Source organism: Lemur catta, chromosome 2 (assembly GCF_020740605.2).
Source record: "Lemur catta isolate mLemCat1 chromosome 2, mLemCat1.pri, whole genome shotgun sequence".
NCBI classification, from domain to species: Eukaryota; Metazoa; Chordata; class Mammalia; order Primates; family Lemuridae; genus Lemur; species Lemur catta.
The window spans coordinates 71,476,636-71,497,412 of NC_059129.1; the positions used below are offsets into that span (position 1 = coordinate 71,476,636).

The 20,777-nt window shown below is 37.9% G+C and overlaps 1 protein-coding gene across 1 annotated transcript in view; it reads right to left on the minus strand.

Annotated features, from left to right (window-relative positions):
- Positions 1-1,143: 1,143 nt before the first annotated feature.
- The window catches only part of COL9A1 (collagen type IX alpha 1 chain), an 82,749-nt gene continuing 63,115 nt past the window's right edge, over positions 1,144-20,777 (minus strand). Inside the window, exons 34-38 of the mRNA XM_045542252.1 lie at positions 19,311-19,457; positions 19,043-19,097; positions 16,612-16,800; positions 10,104-10,181; positions 1,144-1,591 (exon numbers count right to left, since the gene is read on the minus strand). Coding sequence (XP_045398208.1) covers positions 1,407-1,591; positions 10,104-10,181; positions 16,612-16,800; positions 19,043-19,097; positions 19,311-19,457 — 654 coding nt within the window. The 3' untranslated portion in view covers positions 1,144-1,406. The remainder of the gene's footprint in view (positions 1,592-10,103; positions 10,182-16,611; positions 16,801-19,042; positions 19,098-19,310; positions 19,458-20,777) is intronic.

Below are 20,777 nucleotides of genomic sequence, written 5' to 3' on the forward strand. Positions count from 1 at the left end.
AAATGATTTTTGCAGCAATAAAGTTCTGACTAGGAGAGAGCTAACAAACCATTGGAATGAAGGCAGTGGTTCTTAACCTAGAAACAAAGCAAGGCTGGAATTAAAGGAGTCCATGAAATCTCTGAAATGCTATACAAAAAATGTATATGCATTTTTGCATTTTTCTGGGGTATGGGTCCATAGCTTTCATTAGAATTCCAGAAAGGTCCATGAAGCTCTGCCCGTACACAACACACACAACTGTCACAGGGTAGCACTCTGTAGAATAGTAAGGGCTTCTTAATTACTGTGTGTGGAAAAAAACACTAATATTGTAAACATATGCAGTGGTCCTTACCCTTTTTGGCACCAGGGACTGGTTTCACGGAAGACAATTTTTCCATGGACTGGGGAGGAGGGCAGAGGCGGAGCTCAGGCAGTGCTGCGAGGGATGGGGAGCGGCTGTAAATACAGATGAACAGATGAAGCTTGGCTTGCTCACCTGCCGCTCACCTCCTGCTGTGCAGCTCACTTCCTAACAGACCACCGACCAGTACCGGTCCACAGCCCAGGGCTTGGAGACCACAGTTCTATAGAACTACCAGTAATTTAAAATTTTTTAATATATCTAAATAAGTTCAGTGATTCCTTTTTGTTGAACGTGGTTATTTATAAAAAAGCATGCAAGAGATTAAGAGAAACCATATTTATTTCTTTGGTACAACCAGAGATGTTACCTCAAGCCTTTAAAATAAATAGTCTCGTCAATAAAATTTATGCATGCCAGGGTATTAAAATTCCTTCTTTGTTTTCACATAGAAGAGCTCAAAATATTAACAGGTTTGGGGTACAGTACATAACAGTTCAACAAAAATTCAGGCTGAAGATGGAAACTAACATGTGATAGAAGAAAATCATTTCAGGTGACATAGCCCCTTCTCGCCACTCCTGAGAGAGCCCATGGATGGGATTTTAAGCACCGGTTCTATTGAGTGTAGTGGGATTTCTTCACAACTAGGCTAGTAATCTTCTATATAACTGAAACAATAATCTGAGAACATCTAAATAAAAAATGCAAATAACTACTGCAACTGAGGTAAAACAAACAGTTGTTTTTGTTTATTGGCACAGTGGCCCAAAATATATCACATATGTATAGCACATTAAAGTTCAAGATCCTGGGAACAGGATTATAAATTTATTTAAAGGGAGGTTTGTGTGTGTGTTTTGTTAACCAATGACTCTGCTCGCTTCCCTCCAAGGGAAGGGAAGAGGACTTAGTGAATAGCACCATTCTTCTAAATCTGATTGTCAAGTAGGACCTCTGTAATCACGTGGAAGGTAATCGTCATCCTTCCCCAGCTTCGGGTGGCCTTTCTCCTTCACCAGGCGTGGTCTATGCAGAGAGCCCTGCAGCACTAAGCCTCTCAGGGATCGGGCCCTTTGATAAAGGCTCGCTGACCGGCCTGCACGGTGCAGGAGGCGGGCTCACAGAAACCGGGAGGGCCGGGAGGTCCTGGGGGCCCCGGCACACCAGGAATTCCTGCCACCCCTGGGGGCCCTCGCTCACCGTCCCTGCCATTTCTCCCATAGCTGGCAGGGCCTGGGTCACCTGAAACACATAAAAGAGAGCACATGTGAACAGGAGAATCCTCGTAGCTGCAAACTGGCAGAAATGCTGAGTGATGACTGATAAGGATGATAAAATCCCTTCAATGGACTTGAGTTGCATGGAAATTAAAAAAAAAAAAAACAGACCTCAGTGTCAGTCGGGCTACACTGTGCACTCTGGTAGCCTCTAGCCACGTGTCTATTGAGCACTGAAATGTAGCTAAGCCAAATGGAGATGAACTGTAAATATAAAGAACAACTGGATTTTAAAGACTTAGTGTAAAAAAATAAGCTATTTCATTAATAATTTTTGTATCTATTACATGATGAAATTATATTTTGCACACAGTAGATTAAGTAAACTGCTTTATTAAACTTAATCTCGCTTGCTTTTTTTACCTTTTTAATGTGGCTACTTGAGGATTTAAAATCATACATGTGAATCACATTTGTGGCTCACACTGTATTTCTTCTGAACAGCACTGCATGCAGTGGCAGCATTCCTGCATTCCTCATGTCTAATAGGCGAGCAACACCCAGGCAAGAAGTATAATTCACTGGTTAAAAACACAAGTTTTGGAAACACACAAATGGCTTTAAGTTCTAGCTCTGCCATTCACAAATCGTGTGACATTAGCAAGTCACTAACCTCTTAGTTTCTTCGTCTGTAAGATACGAGAATACCTTCCTTATGATTAAATTCTGTGATTGAAAGCACCTGATAAATAAGGGCTACTATTACAATTATTAAGATATTATTGTCTTTTAGAAGACTGTGCCATGAGCTCTACAAAATTTCATGATATTCTCCTCAGTGGCTTACCCCAGGGGGCTTACCCCACCATAGCAAGTTCCTTGGGGGCATCTCTTGCATGGCTTCCTTTCTCCATGTTCAACAATTGTATGTTTCCACCCAATGGGGCACATCCTCTGAGGCATGGCACCCCATGACAATGAGGAACTTCTGCTGAATGTTTACCCCATTGCACCAGTGGTGCTTTGATACTATTAATGCAAAGATGGTGACGAGAAATCAGTGTAAAAGAAAGTGTATATGCCATGATAATATGATATTATAGAGATCCTCACTCCATCTCAGCCATCTTAACTTGGTCATCAGCCAAAAAGCAGAAAGCCATATCAACATGTTTAATTACATATTGTTTAGGTTTACTTAGTTTCTGTCTTTCTCCATGGTTTTCACTTTTCCTTTTCTATTTTAATGGTCTTATTGCGTATGTCATTTTTGGTCCTATTATAGTGGTCTGGTCTTATTCAGTGGTCTCATTACATATATCTCACATTTTTAGAAGGAAGGTAGGTTAGAGATCCTGTTTTACATAACATCTCATTCTTCCTCTTGTGCTTACAATTAGATCCACAAAAAGCAATTTCATCAGGCAAAATATTAATAAGTTTTAAGGAAGAGATGTAATTTCCCCTAATTTACCCCATAAGCTTTCATTGAACTATGCTGAGTTGTGATGAAACAGAGGATTATGTGATTTCTTCCAACAGTGAGCCCCACCCCGCAGAAAGCTTCTCCCTAATCCACGGCATCCGTAAATGAGGCTACACCAGAACTATGCCTTTAGCAGTGCCTATTCAGATCCCCTGACACTGGGAGCAGTTAAAGGTTAAGTTCATTTATTTTTTTAAGGTTTAAAAGATAAGCCAGGTCTAAATGTATATAAAAGGTGATCTTCTCGTACCTTCTCAGTATAAATGTCCCGAATGAGACTTACCAGGTCTGCCTTAACAAAATCAAATCAAGATTAGAAGGAGAAAATGCCCGAAGGAGAGGCAGAAAATCAAATGACCATAGGAGCTGGGCAGGTAACGTAGATCAAGGGTGGGCAAACTTCAGCCCATGAGCCAAATTCTGTTTCTGTAAATAGTTTTATTAGAACACAGCCAAGGTCATCTGTTGACATACCGTCTGTGGTTGCTTTTGCACCACAAGGGCAGAGTTGAGTAGCTACAACAGAGACCACAGGGCTCTTAAAGCCAAAGAATCTGGTCCTTTACAGAAAAAATTTATGGATTCCTAATATAAAAACATGGGCCTGGATTAAGAAATTGCCCACTGTTTTTACTAAAAGAAAACTTATAGTACAAGAGTAATGAAAATTGGCCACTGGTATCCCCCATCAGTGTCATGGAGGTAAGAGGGAGGAGGAACGAGGCCCGTGGTGATCTGGAGAGTGGAGGCTGGCAAGGCCCGGCTCCAGCTGACAGCTGCTATGGGGGACACAGGCCAGTGTTGCCCGGGTTTCCGATCATTTTCAAGAGAAGCCAGCAAGCTGAGTCTTTAGATAAATATCTCCCAATTTTTAAATGTTAGCAAGCAATACATTTTTTTCCAACATTTGTAGGGCAGCCCCCTGCCTAAAACCATAAATGTAAGGGAATTTATTCTCTAACACACAATATTAAAAAGCAGAAGGAAAGCTTTTTATATTTTCATGTTTACTTCTTGTTTCAACACATTCCAGAAGTTTTTTCAGCTTGCTGAGTTTATTCCAAATTTCTGCTCATCCTTTGAGAAAACACTTGATGAAGCCATCCTGTCTACCTTTGATTTATTTTATGAAAAACACCTCTAGTCCAATTCTGCCTTTGGCAAACATAGCAATTTGCCCTTTAGAGCTTTGGATGATGTCGTCGTCAGCATCACCAACACTTAATAAAAACGTTTTCCCTTTACCATGTTTTTACTAAATAATGAGCCATACACTGTGCTCATTATTGAAGCCATTTTTCTCATGTATAAACTGAGAGTTAGGAAGGTTATTAAATAATTGTCCATAGTTATATACTTAGAAAGTACTAGAGTTAGAAATTAGGACCCTTAACCATAGCCCTAATTCAACTGCATTTTCATACCTGTTGGTTTGCTAACAACTCTGCAGAGGGGTGGTGGTGATAGCGGTGTTTGTTTAATTCACTGGGCCTGAGTTGACCAGGGAGTAGAAAGAGGCACAATAACTGAGAGTACTATAGATTCTTCCATGGCTTTATCATAAGAAACTAAGATATTTTTCTGAGGTTTTGCCCTATAGAAATGCCAGAGAAAAAAGTCAGCCTTAACATAACAGATTGTCAGTTTCTGATCAGTCCTGACACAGGGCATTAGCTCTCAAGGGTGCTCTAAACTCGTGTGGGAGCCTCACTGGTGGGAGACCTTATGTCACAGTTTAAGTCACTCAAGAAGTGAAGCTGATTCACTACACCTGCTCACAAAATAGGCATAAATGGTTAGCCCAGCAGCTGCATTAATGGATATCCACAAACCATGCAACTCTTAAGGAAAAGAGACAGTACGGATGTGAAGTGTCCTCATTCTGCTTTGCCTGGCTCGGGTGTGTTAGCTATACTAACTTAACTGCCTAATGATTACACAGTTTTCTGAAATTTCAAGAACCTATAAAAATGTTGAATGTTCCCAACACAAATAAATGATAAATGTTTGAGATGATGGATATGCTAATTACCCTGATCTGAGCTCTATATATTATATGCATCAAAACATCACAATGTACACCATAAATATGTTTTAATTTAACTATTATATGTCAATTTAAAAAATAAAATTTTTAAATGTTATTGCCAAACATTTCATGATTTTTTTAAAAAAATGAATAGTGATGTCATTCTCTGTGCCAACACTAGAGGGTAGGCATGTTACACTGTTGAAGGCCAATCCTAGCTGGAACGTTCTGAAGGGGGCAGCCTCTTACCTAATACATGCTATAGAATGAAAGGGACCGTGTATGTGGGCAAAACAAAAACTGCGAATAACTTTCAGCATTAAATAGGGTATCTGATGATTAATCCATCCGTTGTGTACATTTTTTGTATGTGCCAGGGACTTTCTTACATTTCTTATACTGAGCTTACTTTTATGGTATTCCACAAAGCAGTATATGCTTAAGGAATTGGTGTAAATTAGTTTAAGACCCCACAACCAAATAAAATAGCTGCAGCAATGGAAATGGGATAATTGGCTACTATAACACAGGCGGAAACTGGGTGCTTTTTTTTTTTTAACAATGTTCATAAATAAATCTCACCTATCTTCAAACTTTGCACAAGAAAATGGAATATCCTTGTAGCCTAGTGTGGTCCAGCACAAAGCCAGCTCTAACCTCCATGTCCAAGAAGGGAAAAGCATCTCAGCTCACAAGTCACATTCCTGGTGTTGTTCACATACAAATGATTCTTAATTTATTACTTTCCCTAGTGAGTTCGAATGTACAAAAAGGAAGTCAGGATCCATTTTTCCTTAAAATTCTCAGAGTGCCAAGGAACTGCTCCCAAATGGGCACATTCAGTGGCAGCAAACAGAGATGGTTACTCTTAACGAGACAACCCAACAAAACAGTAACACTAGCTGACCCGTAAAGTCTCAGGGATCACAAATGCGATCCCCACGGCTCTGTGAGACGCAGAAGAGACCCTAAGTGATTATGGGACATGCCCAAGTCACATAGCAAGGGTGGCAAAAACAAACGAAGCATAGTTTCAGACAGCCAGCCCATCATCTTGTCCACTGTGTGAACTTAGACTCCAGAAGCATGAATATCTGCCTCATTATAACCTGAGAGGCCTTATGACCAGAGAGACCTTTGCCAGAACCTGTGACTTTGGAGGTCTATATTTTCTCAAATGTAAAAAGAGTAACAATAATAACAACCGCTAAATTAGCAGAGTGTTTTCCATATGCCAGGCACTGTCCCAAGCACCTTACATGTATGAACATGCACATATGTCCTCCTAAATAACTCTGCAAGGTAGATGTGGTTATTCCCATGTGAAGAGGAAGAAACTGAAGCACTAAGAGATAAATAATAGTGCACAAGCCCTGGCAGCCAGGCTGTAGGGGCCGGATTTCTTAAATACTTGCCCTGCCTACTTCTGGCTGTGAGAAACAAACTAGATAATATATGTGCCCTTTTTAAACAAAGCACTATAGCCAAAATGATAGTCAATGTAATGGTTATAATAAAAATCTATGGTCCGCAGTAAGCAATGTAGCATCACAACCCGAAAGGGCAGGTAATACTTAACACTGAACAGAGACATAGAATTATAGCACTGTAGTCAGAGAACTAAAACTGCCTAGAAAGAATAAAGGAATTCTAATAACTGATAGATAATGAAGGTATTAGTTACATTTTTTAAAAATATGTTAGATATGTTAGCACTAAGAATGATCAAATGATCTTTTCTCCATTCTGGAGGGTTTGAGCCCCAAATCTAGGAAAAAGGACAAGAAAGCAAGTTGCAGAATATGCTGTTCTGCAGGGTTGTTCTTTTAGGTAAGATGTATATTTATCTAGAAGGTTCCAGATAAGCTCCTGCAAAGAGTCTCACTGAAGGCCTCCAGGCCTTAAAGTCCTATTACTATTATGTTTGTAAGAGACCAGAAATCACATTCCTAATCACAGTCTAAGCTCTACAGGAAATTAAAAAATGGTCCAGCCTCTTGGTGGACAATTAACCAATGAAATAGATGTACTGCTAACTAGTACTTTGTGATTCTGACTTAGAGTGGAAGTAGATTTTGAAGGAGACACAGTCTGGGGATCAGGGGTCGTGCTGATTGAGAGATGAGTAACCTACTACTGCTGATCCAAAGCAAGAGAAAAAAAGCTGTAAGGGCTTAACTGGGGTCCAGCTTTGCCCGCAGCTCTCCTTCATCCACCTCAAAAAGCAAAAAGTAGATTTGATATATTAATAATAGTACTAATAACCAACATTTCTTGAATGCCTACTACAGACAGGAATTGTCCTAAGAACTTTTTGCATAGATTGAGTTTCTTTCATTCTCAGAATTACCCCATCAGAGAGATGTCATTGTTGTCACTATTTTATAAATGGGAAAACTGAGGTGCATAGAAATTAAGAAACTTGCCCAATGCCATAAAGATAGTAAGTGTCAGAGTCAAAATTTGAACCCAGGATATCTGAACCGTAGAGGCCATGCTCCAAACAGCCCATTTTCAGAGTGCTAGCTTTAGGGGAAGAATGACCCAAAAAGCTCTTGTCAGAAACTTGACTGACTTGAGAAACTTTTAGCTGAAAACATTCGCAGTGTAGACAAGAGAATGTGAGCTGACCTAAAAACCAAAGCCCCAGTGGACTGAGTATGCTAAATACGGGCCCTCCCTGCCTGCGAGCTAAAGCACTGACCCAGCAGCAGACCCCTCCCGTCCAGCACCTGCGTGCTTTTGAAAGTTAGCGTACATTCTTGAAAAATAATCTGGAACTCAGATTTTTCAATAAATAATGTCAGATATCCTCTCAACTGAAAGGTAAACAAAGGTCTAAAATAAGAAAGACTACAGAGGTTGGAGCATAGTAACTAGAAGGAGGAAAGCAAGAAGAGGGAGCTTCAATGTGAGACAGGTGGAAGGAAATGAGGGATCATCAGTGACATAGAAGAGAGAGGTGGCGATGATTTTGGAGGTGGGCCTGGGAAGAAAGGGGAGAGGACTGGCCAGAAGAAGAAAGGAAAAGGAAAAGACAAAGAGAAAGGGCAGATCTTAGGAGTCCTCAAAAAGAGAGTCCACAAAATGTCTTAACAAATCAGATTAATTAATAAGATTAAATTCCAAGGCCAGCTATAACAAACTTGATTTCTTTTTCATGAGGCAGCCCACAGAGAGCTGCAAATGATGAGCTTGTTGTACCCTACCATCTTGCCTACACATGGGTTTTGCATGCCAATATTTATAATTGATTTTGTGGTGGTCTGATGTACTAAAAACAGCAAACCAGCAAAGCCCCTCCCCAACTGAGCAATGGCTGAAGAGCATCCCCCTTCCCTTGCCCGTCAATCAGCTCCAGTGGCTACTGCAGATGGGAAATAATGTGCTTCCTTGTGGCAGTCTGGGACGGTGCACGTACAGAACTCGTCTTCCTCAATTTTCCCATTTTTAAACTTAAAATGTGGGTTTATCAATAGATTTTTTGAAAGTAAGAATCACTAGAAACCATAATAACGTTTACAAAAAGGAAAATGTTGCCAATAATGCAAGTTGTTGGTTCAAGAACTGTTAAGTGATTTGTCAAATGAGAGAAGGAGAGCTATCCTGTAAGTAGACAGATAAGGAAGTAAACTGTGATGATGATATTTTATCAGCTCTAAACCCTATTAGTAATACTGGTAAAGAAGAAAAGCACTCTTAGTATTCTATTTCCTTTCTCTCTTCCAAATATCCATCAATGAATGCAGACTTTATTGTATACTAAAACCTCCTCTTGATCCCAGTTAGTTTCAACCAGATTTTCCTTTTTTTTTCCCCCAATCATAAATTTTCCATTTGCAATCACAAAACTGTATTAATTTGTGAAAATATCTTGACAGGCCCATGAATCAGTTTTAGAAAGTCACTATTTATTTGAGCTACCTCCAGACATATTATTCATATATTTTTTAAAAAGTTTAATGAGAAAGCAATCCCCAGGAGCAATGAAATGGATAATTGGAAAGCAATGATGTTTGGGGCTATAATTATAGCCATGATTACATAGGTAACCCTCTGGCAGAATTAGAAAGCAGTAATTTCTTTTCCTAAATTTCCCTAAACCAAGTTTTCCAAATCCTCCATTGTGGAAGCAAGGATCACCTCATTTTTTTTTTTTTTTTAATGTGCAGCCCCTCTCACCTCAGCTGTCCTCAGCAACAGACACCTAGGGCTTTGGGAGCTTTCCTAAGCCATTGCCTCAGCCACTGTAAGAGAGAATTTGCTGGAAAGGTGCACATCATTTATGCTCTTAACTGAACTGGCTTTCGGCCCTGCTATGCCATTTCTACATTTGGGCTTGTAAACCACTTCCCAATGGATGCATGTGTTCCAGCGTGGACTCTGGTGACAGAGTAGCCAGTGTATGAATAGAACAGAACACCCAGTGAGAGAATCTGGGCTCTTGACACAGGGGCTATTCTATTGCCTCCGTTGACGCAGCTGTGATGCGTGGCTGTGTGTGGCTCTTTGTGGCTCTGAGTAGGAATGTTCAGGTTTGTATTTTTTTTTGGATATGAGTTTTTAGAGGGTCTGAATGTCTGAAAGGGGAGCTTTTGAAACAGAATTTCATTTACTACCTGTGCAACATGAATAGCTGAAATACAGGTTAATTTTCCTGCTGCTCTGGCATGTTAGATTAAAAAATATATATATTAGAAACTGGAAATTGGGTTAGAAATGTATAAGACCCCATTCATTTAGAATTTCATAACAAGTGCATTTTGCCTGGACCTTGACACTATTTTTCTTATAGCATCTATTTAAAAAATTAATATTTCAAGTCCTGATAGCAATTTTCTCACAGAGACTACAGATATAATTTGCAGGTCATTTAACTCTTCATTAAAGGTGGTCTTTAAACATTTCTGCCAGCCATTATGATCAACTGATATGCTTAAGTGATCAAACAACAATTCTTTTAAAATGTTATTCTACTTGCTACCAATTTCTCCACCTCACCCTGCCAAACAACACACTTACCTGGAAGACCTGTAGCTCCAGGCAAACCTTTCGGACCTCTTCCTGGAGGGCCACGCTCTCCCTTTTCTCCCAAGTCACCTGCATTTTATTAAAGAAATGTTATTCTTCTATGTATCCATGAAAATAAACTTATATATTTTTAAACTTTAAGCAACCCAAAATCCAGAAATTAAAAGGTCATCAAGTTGCCATAAACTTGATTTTAGAAAGTATGCAGCAAGACAAAAATCAAGTTCATCATATTGATAAATCTACAGGAAAAAATATCAAATTGTCATATCCATCTACCTGTGAGCTTTCCTATAAAAAAAAATTATATCCATAGATACCAAAATGACATTTGACAAAACTGAATATGCATTGTTGATAAAATAGTCATTAAAATAAGAATCAATGGGTACACTTCCTTAACATGATAAAATGTATCTATTTCAATACAAAACTAGCACAATGCTTAATGGGAAACACAAGAAGCAATTCTACAATCAGAACAATGTCAAGATGCCTATTTTATCACTATTATATATCATTTGATTTGAAGAGTTAAAACCATCTCTATTTTCAGATGATATGAGGATACATCTTAAAACTCTAGAAAATCAACTCAAAAACTACTACAAACAATAAGAGAATTCACTGAACTAGCAAGGTACAGAATATATGGACATCAATCATTTTCATATATACAAACAACCAGTAATAAGATGTAATTTTAAAAGATAACATTTTTAGTAGCAATTAAAATATTAAATAAAATAGGAATAAGCTTGATCAGAAATATGCAAGTCCAAGATGAAAAAAAATTTAACATTTCTAAAGGATACAAGAAGACTTAAAAAATATTCTTAAATGGAATGACATCATCATAAAAAGTTGTCAATTCTAAGCTGAATTTTCATCATGCTCCCAATAAAACAAAAACATTTTTTTAACCAACGGTAATTCTAAAGTTTGTATAGAAAAACATATTAGCCAAGAAATTCACAAAAACTCCAAAAAAGCAATGCAACATGAATGGAATTAATCCTATGAGATAGTAAACCAATTAAAAACAGTGTGGAACTGGTCCCTCAATACATAAACCAGTGAAACAGAATAGAAATTTCAAAAGCAGGCCCAAATACATACAGGAATTTGATTTATAATAAAAGTAGTATCTTAAAGTGGGGAAAAGTTGAATAATTCAATAAATGGTTTTAGAAAAACCATTTATTCAACTGGGGGAAAAAAAGGTAGATGTATATCTCATACCATATTCCAGGATAAATTACAAATGGATCAAATATTTAAGTGTAATTTAAGAATCAGAAGAATACAAGGGAAAATTACCTTATAACCTCAGATTGGCCTTTCTATTATGATTCAAAATATGAAGACTTCTAAAAATCAGTACAAAAAGGCCAAAACCAAAATAAACAATGAGCAAAATACATGAGCAGGCAGATCACTAAAAGGAAACAAAAATGGCTCTTAAATATATGAAAAATTCCCTGACTTCATTCTCATAACAATATAAATGTAAAGTTTTTTTTAAAAAGGATGTTTTCACCTATAAGAAAGGCAAAAATTTCAAATTTTAATTAAACATATGCTAGCAAGTCCATGAAAAAACAGGGTAATTTGACGATAGCTATCAAAATTTCAAATGGAAGTAGCATGTTACCCAGCAATTCCACTTCTAGGAATTTATCCCAAAGAAAGAGACAGAGATAGAATATATGTTGATATTTTGCACAAAAATAAAATATGTACAATATTGTTCATTGCAGCAGCCTTGCTGTAATAGCAGAAGATTGGAACTAATCTAAATGTCCATTAAAATGTTAAACACATTATGGTATTTCCACGGAATGGAATACTATGCAGCTGTGAAGAGGAGCCAGGAAGCTCTTTGGAATGATCTCCAGAACATACTGTTAAGTGAAAAAGCGAAGTCCAGATCACTTGCTAAAGGGCAATATGATTTATTGTTAAAAGGATGTCGGGAATATATATATTCATATATCCTTACGTATCAGTGCTTGTAAGGATATATAAGAAACTAATAATAGTGATTACCTAGTGGGAAGGATACAGGAAACTAGGCAGATGGGAGACAGGGGTGGGAGAGAAACCCTTCACTAAATGCCTTTTTGCACATTTAAAAATTTTTGAACAATGTAAATTTAGTATCACCAAAAATAAATTAATGAATTTTAAAAATTTAAACTGTGCTGTCACAAGTGTCTACATTTCACTACTGACTCATTATTTATAGGAAACATACTCTGGATTGCAACCAACCATGTGTATTTACAAGACAGTTGGTTGAAATTGAGGATTTAGCAGCCACAGAACAAAGTTGCAGTAATTATCCCAGCCCCTGCAGAGATCAAACCCAGCAACTTGGCCTCATTAACAAAATGCCTTAATGCCTTAGTTAACTGGTCCTAAATAACTTCTATTGCTCCTTGTATAAGGTATTATTCTACTATAAGAGTAGTGTATTATTATTCTACTACACTATTAAAAAGATGCAATGGCATTTCATAACAAATTCTATAATCATTTTTTTCAAACATCTGTATCAGCCCAGCCTCATTCAATATTGAGTCAAATTTATTATAATTTAAAAAACAAAGTCATGTACACAACAAAAATAGAATATCTGTACAACCATCTGTCCTTAGTCAAATAGTCAAAAATCTCTAATTTTGAAGTGAATGTTTAGTCACAATACTTTGATTTTGGCTGTGAATGTCCTTATGTGAATGTTTTTATGATGAATCAACTACATTTTCAAAACAATTTGAATTTATATAAATAGCATGTAAAAATTGAACTCAAGTTGAACTCATTTACATAAGTTTGGTTTGTTGGGTGTTTTTTTGGGGGGTTACACAGCATCAATATGGCCTTACTATATTAGGAAGATATGACAATTAGTGTTTTAAACGCTAACAGCTTAAACATTCTTGTTAACTTAGCAATTTAAATGTCATATCACAGTAATTCTGGAGGCTTGCAATGACAAGAGAATCTCTAAATGTACTACATTATCTGAAGATATGAAATAAAGATTATAAATTAAAATGTAGCTTTCATACTGAGAGTAAAAGTTAAACTTATTTACACATTCTAGCATGAAGCCATACCAACTTTAAATGGTGCTTGCAAGGAGTAAGACTGCTGTGTTAGTCACAATGCTGTTTTTTGGTTATCAGTCATAGAAAAACGAATTTAAGGTGAGCTCCAAGACTGAGTATATTGTACAAATTGCTGCTCCACAGCAAACTGTGAATGTTGCAGGGTTAATCTACTTCTTCAAACCCTGGTCATATCTTCTTTCAAGATGCACAAAAAACAGCTCAGGGAACTAAAGGTCAAGCTTTGCTAGCCTACTCAGTCAAAAAATACACATAAAGAGCTTGTAAAATAAGCTTTAGATAAGGTACGAAGGAAAATATGCAGTTTGAGCAGAAAAACAGCTCATTACAAACAGAATGGAAATCCTCATCACTCTATAGCTGCTATTTATTTCATTTATTCACAAGCTATAACTGATGCTGTACCCCATGTGAGAGGGTTAACACTGAAAAAGGTGTTAATCACAATTGTGACATATATATCTCAAACGTTCATTTACATAGTGCCATGTCTGTTTGATTCACACTAAAATATATACAGCTTTACTCAAAGGGACTTAAAATTAATCCATACTGTGAACACTTAAAAATAATATTTATGAAACAAAAGACTAATGTAATACTAAGCAAGGTGAATATAAGGGGTGCTAGCTCTCTCTCATGTTTCTGATTAAGTGTACGCATAAAATGCACATGCCTTGGCCCTAACATGTTTGTGTTATATTTTATAAGATATGTCAGTAAAAAACAAAGAAAAACTATAGATATGGTCTAAGGTTTGATTTGAGGCATATTTCTACTATAGCTCCTAATGAAAATGTTCCAAGGTGTCCTTCAGAGTACTTTTTAGGTGAAAAAAAGTGATTAAGACATAGCCTGAACTATTAAAAGCATTAATAATAAAACTTATGGTTACTTATATAGCAGTTTCTCTAGAAAAAAACTCTCAAAGTGACTGAATGGTAGAGCAAGACTCATACCATCCCTTCTCTACTAGACATGGGGGGAGAAAGGCAACACGCAAGACTGAAATACATCTCTTCTCTAACTGGCTGAAATTTTAAATTTCAAAATGGTGGAGTGTTTATTATCAGGGAAAATCTGAGCTGTAAACATTTGGATCGTAGACAACTATATGTTTTCTATTAAATACTACTGTTCATGTATGTAGTAGAAGAAAAATCAAGTCTAATTACTTAGAATCATGTATTTCCAAATGTATGACAGCACTGACCAAGCTATGCTTGATGAATGAACTCAGTGCTTAGTACATTTTCCAAGTTCCAAATATAGAAATATACTTTTCTTCCTTGCAAAATGAGGTTCGTCTGCTAGAGCCAGTCCAGCCCAACCCAGCCACAGTTCAGTGTTGCTGAAGCTTCCCAAACAACTCACCTTTATTTACAGTGGTTCTCAGTCACAGCTGCACATTAAAATCATCTGGGGATGATTTTAATCCCAATACCAGACCAATTAAATCAGAATTTCTGGGAATGGGACCCAGACATCGGTAGTTTTTAAAGTTCCAGAGGTGACTCCCAAAGTGCAGGTGAAGCTGACAAAGGCAGTTTTAGACAGATTCTCGAGCTTAGCAAGTGACGTAGCCATTTTTACTTTTTAAAGGAGAGTTCTGTTACTAGCTCAAAGTTAAGCTCTGCCCCAAATATGGAGACTTCCTGTTAGGCAAAGAAAATAAGGCTTTGATGTCTGTAGTCCCTACAAGGTGTTCCATTTCAGTAGGAAAATGGACTAGTGTTTCCCAGCAGTGCCTTTAGCCACGTCAGAATCACCTGGAGGGCTTGTTAAACCAGATTGCTGGGCCCCACCCCTAGGGTTTCTGATTCCGTGGGTCTGGGGTGAGCCAGAGAAATCTGCACTCCTAACTAGGTCCCTGGTGATACCGCTGTTCCGGGGGCCACTCTTCCAGACCACTGCTCTCAAGTGAACTCAGGAAAGTTGAGGCATCGTCAATCCTTGTGCTCTGGCACAACAGAGCCGAATAAGCCAACAATCCACCGAGGCAGTAGAGTTTCTTAGAAATAAATGGTTTACAGTCTGAACTAGGACTAACCATAGAGAAAGCACCTAAGGTATGAGTCCCCAAACTAGTAGCTAAAAGCAGGACCAAAACGAATAGGTATGTGATTCTTTCAGAGAAAATGTTCAGTTTTCTTTAAGAGGAACTCTCTTCTCAGCTTGCTCTCTATTTGATATTGTCCACTCTGAAAGCTTTGAAATTGTGCCAGCCTTACAAGAGGCCCCAATTAGAGCTCATTTTTTAACATGCAGCTCTGCACATGCCAAAAAAAAAAAAAACCCAAATGTAATTAAATAAATTGTTCCAGCTGAGGATGTAATTAGCCAACTGCATCAGCAATTCATTTACAGATCCAAAAAGGCAGCTTGCTTGCCCTCTGACCATTCATACCATAATATTTATCCCAAATTGGAGCACAATATTAAAAAAAAAAAAAGTTCCTCTTGTTTTTGATGTCATGACTTTCTGAAGTTCCTCAAACAACTGTCAGTCATTCATCATGATACAGAAACTCCTCAATTTATGGAGTCCTCTCTGTAAATTATCCAGGGCACATACACTTCAAGGTGATAAACTTACTCCCCTCAAATGTAAATTATCCAGGGCACATACACTTCAAGGTGATAAACTTACTCCCCTCAACTAGCAAACTCCACCGGAGGCAACCAGCCCTTGCTTCACTCCTGCTGAATACCTAACACACTCCCAACCCTGTTTTTCTGCAAAATACTAGACACGAGCACTTAACTTTCTTTAAATAAAAACGGGGGAAACAAACTCTGTCACATATGAAAGAAGGAATAAAGTCGGATTGTACTGCAGAGATGAAAAAAAAATCAAAATTTAATATACAATGTCACTTTTTAAAAGAAGAGAGAGGCAGCTTCAATTCATGGTGTCATTTTTCATACATCCTGCTAAAAAAATTTGGCAGTTTAAATAACAAACACAAACATTCTAAGGATGGCTGCTAACTTAGAAGAGCTCTACAATGACTTTAGGGTCTCACAAAAAAAAAAAATAGCTGAATAATCCTTTACCAGATCGTGTAAAGTTTATTTTGAACCATGATTGAGGCAGTGTAATTGAGAAAGATCAGTAGTGAAAGTCAGGGGACCTTACGTCTAGTATTTGTCTACTGTTATGGTACAGCAGAGTCGAGAGAACACAATATAACAGTTTTCAAATCCTTACCATCACTATTGTAAAAGAGAGCAATACATCTTCTCGTCTTATTGGATAGTCAGACATTGGTAAAATGTGAATTCCTTGAACTTAGATATAGATTATATACCTGAAAAAGGCAGTGTGTGTTTTTTGTTTCTACCTGGGCAACATGGCTTACCTTTTGGTCCTCTCAAACCAAGAGCTCCAGGGGGTCCCTTCATGCCCGGAAGGCCACGAATTCCCATCTGACCTGGGAAGCCATTCTCTCCAGGGGGGCCTGGGGGCCCAGGGGGACCAGGCCGCCCAGGGAGGCCAGAGACACCAGAGTCAGGACGCTTGAGACTAGCAGCCATCTCCGCAAAATGCTCTAAAAGATAATAAACAAAATCCAGAAAAGTCAGAAACACGAAAGTGATTCAAATGAAAAGAGAGGCATTCCAAATGCCCTTTTTCTAAATGTGTCACCAGAGCTTCAAAAGTGATGGTAAGAAATGAATAAAGTTGGATAATTTTTCCCTGGGCTTTCTGCCAGGAGGCTTTACTAGTGCTTTTTTATTCAGCTCTCCCTGAATATATTTGGTCCTGCTGTTTTGAGACAAAGAGTAGAAGATTAAAAAAAAAAAAATTAAACTGCAGCCTTTGGGGTGAGTGATATTCAGGAAGGATGATGTTCAGGATTCACCTAAATCCTGGCTGGGTATCTGAAAACCCAGGATGGGAAGAAAAATGAGTTTCCTAACATAGGTGCACGTGGATTTCCAGAAGCTTTTTAAAAGCCAAGGGCATTGTCCAAAATCAGTATTCAGACACCATTTGAGACCTACCCTCACAGTTTTAGCTTGAAGATGTTATATAACCTGAAATATCCTTAGGATTCATGGCTTCTCTTACAAACCCTCGCTTTCAGAAGCTTTGGTCATGCTTGGAATAGACAACATTAAAAATAACCTGTTTCTTGGGAATGATCACAGTCAGTCTTAAAAATTAATAACTATGTGGGCTTTTTCAGGAACCATTAGATTCAGAATCATCCACTAACGACACAGAGTACAAGAAAATACTCTAAGGAAAAAAGTCTAGGGTAATATTTTTTAAAATTTAGAGTATAGAGGAGAATATGAATTGGAAACAAATTTCTAACCAACAATTTTAAATTGCTTAGATGTGAGTATTCTAAATTTGCCTTAAGTGTTAGCATAAAATCATAATTTCCTAGATATGTAATGTTTAAAACTGAAATAGACTTTCAAGATAAAGTACGTACAATGAAGAGACTTCTATTTCAAATATAAATGATAACTCCATTCCCATTTGGTTCTTGAAAACCAAACTTCTGGACTGCTCCACAAGTCTGTTAAACAAAATAGACTGTCTAGAGCTGTGGCTCCCCTCACCCCCAACTCCTACGGTCCCTGGCCTGTTAGAACAGGGCTGCAAACCAGGAGGTGAACAGCGGGTGTAGGAGCCAGCAAAGCTTCATCTGTATTTACAGCCTTTGCATCACCATCCTTCGCATCACCACCCCATAAGTTCCATCTCCTGTCAGATCTGCAGCAGCATTAGGTTCCCATAGGAGCACAAACCCTACTGTAAACTGTGCATGCCATGAATCTAGGTTGCACGCTCCTTATGAGAATCTAATGCCTGGTGATCCCTGGTGGAGCTGAGGTGGTGATGCTAGCACTGGGGAGCAGCTGCAAATAGATTCTCATTAGCAGAGAGGTTTGACTGCACAATAAATGTAATGTGCTTGAATCATCCGCAACCATCCCCCCAACCCCCCACTGGTCTGTGGAAAAATTGTCTTCCATGAAACCTGTCCCTGGTGCCAAAATGGTTGGGGATTGCTGGTCTAAAGAACAAAAAAAAGGAGAGTATCTCTTCATAACAGAGCTGGTTACCCAGAATAATATAATTAATATCTGTTAGAAGGCTCCAATGAATAGGGTCTCCTCAGTTATAGGATATTTTTGTACGTCTTTCATTTTCTGTGTAGTTTTATCACTAGACCAATTCTGAAACAGCTAACATAACCAGGCCAATCCCTGAAATAACAATTGCTATAGCTACAGATGAATTTAAATAAAGTTTAACAAATGTGAAGATAAGTTATCAATTTGGTAAAATGCTAGTTATTGATTTTTTACATATGTGGTACATGAATGGAGATGATGTCCTTAACATTTCTCATGGTGATGGAGTTTGTCATTTGCTTCTCACAGCTCTAGGGAGAGCCTGGGACAGTGCAAGGTACCGACTAAGAAGTGAGGTCTTAAGGAGGGGAGAGACGCCTAAAAATTTGTGTTCCAAAGGAAAAGTGAGTGTGTGTAATTTCTTATAAATTATCTCCTTGGCACAAAAAAAAAAAAAAAAGAAAAAGAAAAAAGAAAAATGCTAATGCAGAAAGGTGATATTTTACTTTGAGGCTACAAGCTACTGCAGAGGGCAACAACTGAATAAAATAGAATTGGCATGAATGCTACTCAAAATCTCCCACCTTTAAAGCATACAGAAAGTCACTATTATTTATCCTTGCATACCTATAAGAGTAAAATCTTAAGAAGCAAGAATTTATGGTGGAAAAAGTCAAACCACTGTGTTTTATTTACCTTGCATGACTCTTATGCAAACCTGCTTAATGTGCTGATCTGTCGGTGCTCTACCCTGGGACAGAAAAGAAAAAAGGCAGTTTATACATGGAACCATAAAGAGGACATTGTTAAGCTGTAAACTGAGGACGGACTTGGCAAGAAGTCTTGCAGGTGGCTGGATTTAACAACAAAAGAACCTGCGGCTGAGGAGCTGGTGCCTAGTCTGGCCCCGCTGCTGTGGGATGGAGTCTCCAGAGGGAAACCACGGAGACTGGCCACCACTCACCGGAGGGCCCTGGACACCGGGCAGGCCGGTGGCACCCTGTTCTCCCTGCACTCCTCGGGGTCCAGGTGGTCCTCTTGGTCCTTCCTCTCCAGGAAGCCCCCGAATTCCTTCAGGTCCTCTCAAGCCAGGCTCCCCAGGGTTACCCATCTGGAACAAAATAGCACACTATAAAACCAGAGCTGAGCACAAGTAATGTGCCTGCTTAATATTAGTACAAACGTAAAATTTGGGGTTTCCTGCATTCCATTTACCTTTACCACAAGCTGAAGACAGACAATGCCACAGAACAACTCACCAGTCTCTTAGAATTCTAGTTCAAGTGAACTTTTAAAAATCTTTCTTTCTGATATTGTTATTATTGCAAAATATTCATTGGGATAAAACATTTTTTTAAAACCACATTCTTCATAATGTCAGCCACTTCTTTAAGAGCAAGTTAGTTTTTAATAGGGCTTGTTAACATTTTCTGGCCACACAGAGGCCACCGAGTTCCTGTATGTTACTTTGCATATCACCAATGCAGCAAGCATAAAATAAAGATATTTCCAAGAAGATAACTTATTTAGCCTTTATAACATTTTTTTGGAAAATGTGAAGATAGTGGTTGTATCTAGTAATTATAAAATACTAACATAAAAAAATCAATGCACTTAAAATTCCACATTTTAATGCTGCATTTAAAATATTCAATCAGAAAAAGTTCACAATTTGTCTAAGTTAAAAATGTAAATATTAAAGTTAAAAATAAACTACTTGCTTCCTTAGCTCAAAAGCAAATAGAAGTTAGATTTTTTTGTTCTGAAAGCAGACCACTAAAAGCATTTAAAAGTCTTCATCTACAGTAACTGCTTTTTAAAGGAGACTAAATTAATTCACTTTTTGTTAAACTAAAAAAATTGTTAAATTCCTCTGGTAGAATTTGGGGTAGAGTAGCTCCAATGTACTGTTGTTCAGAATAAGAATGAGAAGATAAAAAGGAGGTGACAATGGAATGCTAGTGTTCAAGATATGAATGTTTATAAAGCAATTTAATCCTGCTTTTTCATGTGCAACATTTATCTAGAAAAAGCTAACTCTTTCAAACAAATGCTTTAAACTGAAGGTGATAAAGCAATGCTTTCACTAGACACATTCAAATAAAGCTCAGCAAATGTGCTTTTTCCAATTTCCCTTTATGCAAAAAACACTGATATTCATCTAAGTAAACTTGCCAAAATTGCTTCTATGAAGAAATTATGGCTTAAAAGACTTCCTGAAAGATGGTGTCAACAAGGAAAGACACAATGATGGGAGGCTGCAAAATTGTCGGGTAACCTAGGGTGCAAAACTATAACAACTTCTAAAACAATCCAGAAGAGAAGGCAAAATGAACTCAGAAATGCACTAAAGAACTGGCAGAAAAAAATAAAGGAGACCAAATCAGAGTGTACTATCCTGCTGGCAATGGCTGAAATATTGCTACAATAA